General features: G+C 48.1%; 1 protein-coding gene across 1 annotated transcript; it reads left to right on the top strand.

The window, feature by feature from the left end:
- Positions 1-97: 97 nt before the first annotated feature.
- Positions 98-8,379, top strand: FUT7 (fucosyltransferase 7). The gene is made up of 2 exons (XM_058158932.1): positions 98-1,151; positions 4,664-8,379. The coding sequence occupies exons 1-2, from the start codon at positions 826-828 to the stop codon at positions 5,790-5,792; spliced, it is 1,455 nt and encodes a 484-aa protein (XP_058014915.1). The 5' UTR covers positions 98-825; the 3' UTR covers positions 5,793-8,379.

The raw sequence follows: 8,379 nt of genomic DNA on the forward strand, positions 1-8,379 counted from the left end.
GGTGCATTAAAATAAACCCTTTGCCGAATCCACAGTGTGAGTTTCTTTCAGCCCAGAATTTTTGGTCTTGTTGAGATTGTTTAAAATTTAACAGCTGGACAGGTGAAGAAGGGCTGGACGAGGACTAAGAAGACAAGGGCGGCAGCCAATTGGTGGAAGAGAGCCGGCCGCTGCGTGAGCTCTGATTGGTTGCTGAGTGACAGGGGGCGTTTCCTTCTTTCCCGCCTTTTTTTTCCTGTGCTCCCTGTGGCTTCCCTCATGAGGTCCCTGCTCTGTTGAGTCACCTGAGGACTCTCTTGTTTACCTAAATTATTAAATATTCTATAAAAATTGGTTTGTGTCTCTGACACCGGCTGCCCAGTTCCCTGCCAGGTCCTTTCCTGGGGCTGTGAACCCCAAAGGAGACCCCGGGTGGGGGGGAAATGCAGCTACTGAGACCACCTGTTGCGCTCACCTCAAGACCTTTGGCCTGACTACACCTTCCATCATCCCCGCCCAGCGTGACAAAAGATACCAGAATGCGAGATGAAGGCCATTTCAGGAACCAGCTGAAGTCAAGGAGGTGGAGGGGAGGTGAAAAAGGCAGCGGAAATTTAAGACTTTTGTGGAAGCAAAACCCTGGGCTGTTGGGGGCAGCCGGAGAGTTGCCCCTGTGTGCCAGGTGGCCGGTGCCAAAGCCAGGCCTGCAGCTGGCACTCAGCTGGGCCACCGCTAGCTCAGTTCCCTTTTTTTTTTTTTTTTGCCTTCAGGCCCCTGGATCTCCTTCCAGAGGCAAGCTAAGCAACGGCTTATGCCAGGTCTGGTGGCAGGGATTTACCCAGGAGAATGGCCCCTTTTGAAGGGGAGATGTGGGGGAAGGGTTCACCCAAGGGGAAGCTCCTCCTGCAGGGGACCCAGCTGCACCCTCCCCTCCGGCAGAGTCGGAGCCCGGCTCAGCCGTTGAGGCCGTTGTCCCAGATGCGGTTTGGGGCAAGAGGGAAGCTTCCCGCAATACAGCTGTCTGAGCCTGACCAAGGTGTGAAAAGTGCCAGCGGTTGTCTTTCTGTTGAAAAGCAGGGGAGACCACAAGCGCCTCTTCTGCCTTCCGCCTCCGCTCAGATCGGTCTTTCAAAGCAAGAGCTCTCCTCCGGGGCAGAACCAGGGCGGCAGCGGTAAGTTCATGTATACCATTTATGGCCAGGCTGTTCATTTATGCCATTTATAGCGGGCATTGCCAGGGGGCCCTGAGCAAAGGCGAAACAGAACGAACGGTGCTTTAGAAAAGTATTGGTTATTATTTAGAGTAAACATTTCCCTCTCTCTCTCTCTGTCCGGTCACAGCCTATGTTCACGCTAGTTTTCGATCAATAGATAAATCTGTATAATTTGGACAGGAGTTTTAAATGGTCCTGATTTATGATAAATAAAATACAGTCACTAAACTTTCATGCCACCCAACTCTCAGCAATACCTGGGCAGCTCTGTGCAAGTTGATAAAAGAAGCCTTATAGAGAGGGGCAATTTCTGATCACGATTAAGTATTGAAATGAAACAAAATGAATGCCTTTTTTAAAAAAAAATAACTTCCATTGAGTTTCCTCTACCTTTTCTCCTTCCCACTTAACCATTCTGACAAAAATTCTCCTCCTACAGCTCTTTGCCACCTGCTGCTACCACCCGTTCCCAAACAGACCTTATAAGAATAGATTTCAAATTCAGTATGTTCAAATTCAGATGTTTTAGCTGAAGTAGCAACAATTTCATTTTTAAATTTTGGAAGGGCTATATTTTTTTTAAAAACCCATCCTAATTAGTATTTTAAAAATCTAAAATTTAACTCTCTGGGCACAGACACGAATAAATTTCTCTCAATCCAATCCCGTTTGTATTTTAAAATTAAGATTAAAATTAAATTCATTTTCACTATTTCAAGGCTAATCCCATATTGCAGTTTTCAGTCTGCATTTCAATAAGGATGTACTGTTCGTTGCCCACCATTGACGCAAACTCTTGTTATTTTCTCATTTTATTTCCTGAAATACGTTTAATGAAAATAGTTTTGTTTGATGTGCCAGTTAGACGAACACTGATTTTAGTTGCTGGAAGGATATGAAAACTCGGCTTCCTTAAACTCAGGGCACTTTCAGAATTACTAGAAGCAGCTACATCGCCTGGTGCCCATGAAATGTCTCAAGCGAACCATCTGAGAAGCTGGAGAAAGTTAACAAAATGCACTTTTATTAGGAATAAATGAACCACACACATTGGGCACCTTCCAAAAGGAGGAAGAAACAGAATAATGAAATATAGATGAATGCAGTAAATCCATGCACACACAGGTACACGTAAATTTCATTATACTAAATTTGATGCAGTTGACTGAACAGCCAAGCCAGGTTACACAACGCAATCTGCATTCAGTGTTGGTTTTTCCCTCTGACAAACCAGTTTTGACCAACTCAGTGGTACCAACTCATAAGATTACTAAAGTTTACTCAGAAGATATGGTCTGTGTTGTCTGCTTGCCTCATATTTTCTTCTTATTAACCAAGCTCATTATGAATTTCTGCCATCATTTCCTGTTTTGGTTTAATCTGTCCTTGGGGATCCACAGCTTTTGGGGTGGGGGAGGTGAAAAACCTGCAGGCATCTGAATTCAGGGATGCAGAGACACATTTTCTTCTCAGGGCCACCCGTATTTCAACCCTGGAGGTTCTGGAGCAGCCCCCTCCCTTTGCAGCCGTGTGCCCTCCAATGTGCCTTCAGACAAGGGCTTAAACAGTTCTGCCCCAAAGAGGGAGAGGAGACGAAGACCCCTCAAGGGTGGTTGTGGTCTTTATGAGCTTTATTGCTGAGATGCTTTTTATTGTGTTTTGTGTTGTGAGGCACTGAGAGCCGGTTCCTGTCGGGAGGAGTGGGTGGCATACGCAAATGCGGTGGGTTGGCATCTGTTTGCATCAGCAGCAGAGAAAAACATAGAGATGTTCGATAGATAGTTTGCAAGACTTCAAGCAACCATCTTGAGCACCCTTGAGGGAAGTCCCAGTCCAGATGCTTTCCAGGCTCCTGACTAAAATCTGATTCTTAATCATAGCAGCGACCCAGCTGCCCCTGACTGTCTGCTGCACTTGGGCATTCAAACCAAACCAAGAAAGCATTTTTTAAAGCAGCAAATCTTTCAAACTGGATTTGAATCAACTTGGCATCCCTGATGCTTGAAACGGCCCTTCTCTTCCTCTTCAATCCTTGCTCGGCAAGGGAGCCAGCCTCTGCCACTTTGGGCAGAGTCCTCCGTTCCTTGCCCAGCGATTCGTCTTATTTTGTACAATCTGTGTTGCTGTTGGGGTTAGAAGGACTACAGCAGGCTTCAAACATTTCTCATCTAGCTTCAGAATCGGCTCCCTGCAACTTTGCTTGGAGACTGATATTTTAAGGTTTTTAAAGGTCCTTAAAACATTTGTGTTTTTTTCTCCATAGGATCTTTATGAATCTAAAAGTTTCTCTTTTCAGTGCAGGATTTGATGCCAGTTAAATTAAGGCAGAATGTCCTAAACTGATTATTACATTGTTCAAGTTTGATCATTGTTTACCCCGCACTATGCATTTGTTTTCTTTGTACTGCATTTAGATAGAAGCGCACAGCATGCAAAAATATGACTATTTAAGCCAAAAATAGAATGTGTAGGGAGGGAATGCAAATGAAAACAGAAAATCTTATCAACTAAAGGAGCCAGTCTGCATAATTAGTATGACTATCTGTCAGATATCTTGTTAATAAGAGTTCTGCTCAGATACCTCTCACAAACTCCTTTTCCAGAATAGAAAACCCCTCCCACTCCTCACTTCATGGACAGCCTAAAGTTTCCCTGCTTTCGGGTATTGTGATTTTCTCTCTCTATTTAACTTCCAGGAACAACTTTCCTCCAGATCAAAATCTGGCTGAGTAAAAGCAATTCAGATCAAAACATCCACAAAATACCACAGTTACATCCCGCTGACCTTTAAAAAAAATCACTCAATTTTCTAACCCTCTCCCAAATAATGTGATATTAACTCCGCCAGATTTTAATGTTGGTTTGGATGATAGATAATGGGAAGGTTGTAGGAAAAAGGAACTGAGGTTTTCTCCAGAACTGGGTGGGGGGTCTCTTCCTTGTTCTCTGTGCTGTTTTTATGTCCCTCAGACACCCCCTTCTCTGTGTACACTAATACACAGAAACTATCTCATCTTGAGTTTTGGCTTAAGCGATCTGAGGCAGCAGAGGGGATGGGGATAGAGAGAGATTCCGTTTGCTTGCAGCCAAATGCAAGACAGAAATATAGTTGATGAAATATTACATGCATCACAATGCTACATATTTTCCAAAGGCATAGCAGGCTGCACACCCCACAGTGACCTAGTTGGTGTGCAGTAACACTGAAGCATCACTGCAGATGGTGGTGGCACTGCTAAAGCCAAAAGGTTTTGCAGTCTCATCCATCCCTTCCAACTTCAACAATTCCCAAGACTCCGATCTCAGCAACTTCCTTTGCATCAGGCTAAGGCTTCATAAATTCCTGGCCTCCTCAGGTCAAAGAAGGGCCAGAACAAGAGACTTCCGAGCTGCTCCGTATTTCCTTTAATGCAATAGGGGATATTTTGCAATCCTTTGAGCATCCTAACCTCTTCTGCCTTTCTTTGCAGCTCCGAGAACTGTTGGCACCGAGGAAGGAAGAGGGCTGAGCAACCGCAGTTCCCCAAGCCAGCTCCTAACAGAAAGCAGCAGCTGTGTTTCTGGTCATTTTTCCACCTGATGGCCCCCATGGCAAAGTTCTGGGCGGGTGCGTCTCTCCTTGGCATCATCCTGTTCTGGAATGCCCCGCTTCTCTTCAAGCTGTCTGATAACCCTCCAAGATTTCCAAGGCAGAACAGCACCTTGACCCTCCTGATCTGGAGCTGGCCCTTTGGGGCAGCCACGGACCTGACCGGTGATGTTTGCTCCAGGCTCTATGGCATCACGGGCTGCCAACTGACCACAAACCGCCACCTGTTCAGCCAAGCGGACGTTGTGGTGTTCCATCACTGGGAACTCCAGTACGAAAGACGGTACCTTCTGCCATCCAAGGCCCACCCTGGGCAAAAGTGGGTTTGGGTCTCCCTGGAGTCTCCAAGCAACACCAAAGCCCTGGAGGGCTGGACGGGGAAGGAATGGAACTGGGTCCTCTCATACAGGCGAGACGCTGACCTCTTCTTCCCCTATGGGGAGCTGGTGCCTCACTCGCTGGATGTGGTGGAGATCCCAGAGAAAACCGGCTTAGTGTCCTGGGTGATCAGCAATTATCATGACTCCCAAGCCAGGGCAGCGATGTACCACAGCCTCTCCAGGCACCTCAGAATCGACGTGTTCGGGAAGGCCAACAGGAAGCTGCTGTGCCCAGACTGTTTGCTGCCAACCATCTCCAAGTACAGGTTCTATCTGGCCTTCGAGAACTCCATCCACCGGGACTACATCACAGAGAAGTTGTGGAGGAACGCCTTCCTCGCCGGCTCCGTGCCCATCGTCCTGGGACCCTCCCGTGCCAACTACCAGCAGTTCATCCCCGCCAACTCCTTTATCCACGTGGACGACTTCAGCTCAGCCAAGGACCTGGCCACTTTCTTGACCACCATGAACGAAAGTCACTACCGGAGCTTCTTTGCTTGGAAGCGGAACTACACGATCAGACTCCACCAGGACTGGCGGGAACGTTTCTGCTCCATCTGCCAGCAGTACCCCCGCTTGCCCCCGAAAAAGCTCTACCCGGACCTGAAGCGCTGGTACTGGGATTACTAGCAGCATCTGCTGCTAAAGCCAGGAATGCCCCTGGGGCAGCCAGACCACCCGTGGCTCCTCTCCTGCTCCAGAGCTGCCCATCTCTGGCACTGACCCCATAGTAAGGGGCCCTACATTTGCACCAGGGCCCACCCATGGGGCACCTCCTTTCCCCAATTACCCTCCCTTCTTATTACAGGGTTCAATTCTTTTGTTCTCTTTCCTTCAACTTCCTTTTCTTCCTTCCTTCTTTGCTCAAGGGCTCGTCAAGCTTCGCTTCTTTTCCACTCCCCCAGCACAGTCTGTCCCCCAGCACCATCCAGTCTGGGATGGATGATGGGATTTGTAGTTGAACCCACATGGACTGCCACATGGGAAGACAGCAGCTGAGAAGAAAGCCATTCCAGGGGCAGAGAAAGATGCGAAGCAGAACATCAGCCTGACCTTAAACCCTTTCCTGTTTACCCAAGTGACTCTGGCAGGAAAGGAAGCTAGAAACCTCAGTACCCCTCCTTGTCTTGAGCAAGGGGCCAGTGAGTGCAGTGGTTACGGCGCCAGGTCACCAGCAGGGAGACACCCAACCTCTGGGAACCCTTGGGAGCGAGTGCCTCACTTCGGCCTCAGCCTTCGCCCGGTGGTGGGTGAGCAGTTGCCAAGCAGGATGGCTGAGCTAGATAGCCAGTTTGCCTGGCCTAATGGGTGAGGGGAGGCAGTGTGATCGCTGGCCACAGTGCTGGCTGCCCCAGACTGGATCTTGGTCCTCCCTCAGGCCTCCAAGTCACAAGTGCTCCCCACTTCCTGTGAACATCACTTAACATCCTTTTAATTCTGCCTCTGGTGAAATCTGGCCCTTTCTCGGCACAGTGCCAATCCGGTGCCAGCCTCATGTGGCCATCAGCTCCCTCTAGCGGTCCCACTGGATCCCTACGGAATTGATCCCCATTCATTCTACTGAAACTGCTGGACTGAACCCAGTGCCAAGTTGGAAGCCCCTGACATTTTTAATTTCCCCAACTTTCCCTCCCATTCCCCGCCCCCAGTCTAAAAGAGCTCAGCTAATCCTAATCCTATACTGACCTACTTTGCAGAGATGGGATGTGGGTGAGGGGGGAGAAAATCCCCATGCAATATGCTACCTTGGAAGAATTTAAATGACAATCTAAACTGAAGATTAACAGGGCAATTGCTAGGAGCACTTAAAAAAAGGACCTTTAGGAGCAGAGGCTGGGGTCCAGAAAGGCCTGTGAGCCCCTCCGGCAGACCACTTGACACCCAAGGGTGGTGTTGCTGCTATAAATCTCCTTCCTTCCTCTTAGATCTTTCAGCCTCTACAGGGCCAAAATAATTCATTCTTTCATCACCACCGAGCATCGCTCCAATCCTAACTTGAATTGCCTGAATGTTTAATCGGATTGCTTGAATATTCTTTTCCTATTTAAGAAAAGAACCCCCTTAATAGTAAATTATGTTCCTCCAAATATGTGCAGGGTGCAATTTACTTGCAAAGTCAGGATGGGATTATCACTTGCGCAATATCTTGAGCAGGGGGCCAGGGGGTGTAGCGGTTACAGCACCAGGGAGACACCCATCCTCTGGGCACCCTTGGGGAGGGGGTCCTTCGACTTCGGCCCATCCTTCATCCCGTTGGTGGGCGAGCAGCAGCCAAGCAGGAAGGGCCTGTGACAATTTGCCACAGCCAACTCGCCACGGCCAACTCTGCAGGAGTCTAGGGAGGGTCAAATTTTTCAACTTTCCAAACATTAGGTGTTCTCAAAAGTTGTCACGTGCCTTGGGGATTCTCAAAATATTTTGGTTACTTCCATATAATTTAGATGTGCTTGGTAAGTAACTACATAAATACTATGTAGTTACTATTACTTTTAAACACTGTTTGTTGTGGGACAGCTCGGCACAGCAACCTCGCCACAGGAAAACTCTCTGCAGGACAAGAGTGACACTAATATGAAAGAAATGGTGGAATAGAATCATTAAACAAAAGGATGCAACAGGGGGGACAGAATGAAATGGGAATGGCAAAAATTAAAATATTTTTTAAATTTATTTTAAATAAGGAAATAGAATTGGTAAATGGTCCTGCAGCGAGCTGGCCTGTGGCAAATTGGCCGTGAGAATTTGTCCAGTAGCGAGTTGGCCGTAGAGAGTTCGCCACAGTGAGTTGGCTATAGCACGTTGTCCCATTTCAAAGCAGGAGGGCTGAGCTAGGTAGCCGATTCGCCTGGCGCATTGGGGGAGGGGAGGCAGAGTGACCGCTGGCCATAGCGCTGGCCTCTACCCTGCAGGCCTGGATGGGATCGGAGCCATCTTGGAGAATCAGCCTGTGTGCCTTCCCCAAAGAGTCTGCCTTTAGATGAGCCCCTTGGTACTTGTCACATCCTGCCAAAGAATATTAAACACTCCACAGGAGGGAGGCTGGGAGCCCCTTCGGTTATTGAGACTTATCTCCGTTTCTCTAACTACTTCCCGGATATTCTCAGACCCAGAATAATTAGGAGACCAAACCAACAGGGCCACGGGCCCCCCAAGGATAGAGGCTGCGGGGACAGACATGTCACTTAAAACCGAAGGGCATCAAAGAAGCATCAAAGAT

Source organism: Ahaetulla prasina, chromosome 16 (genome assembly GCF_028640845.1).
Source record: "Ahaetulla prasina isolate Xishuangbanna chromosome 16, ASM2864084v1, whole genome shotgun sequence".
Classification (NCBI taxonomy): domain Eukaryota; kingdom Metazoa; phylum Chordata; class Lepidosauria; order Squamata; family Colubridae; genus Ahaetulla; species Ahaetulla prasina.

Coding starts and splice junctions, on each gene's coding strand:
- FUT7 (XM_058158932.1), top strand. CDS start 826: ATGGCCCCTTTTGAAGGGGAGATGTGGGGGAAGGGTTCACCCAAGGGG. Junction 1,152..4,663: donor GCAGAACCAGGGCGGCAGCG/GTAAGTTCATGT, acceptor CTTTCTTTGCAG/CTCCGAGAACTGTTGGCACC.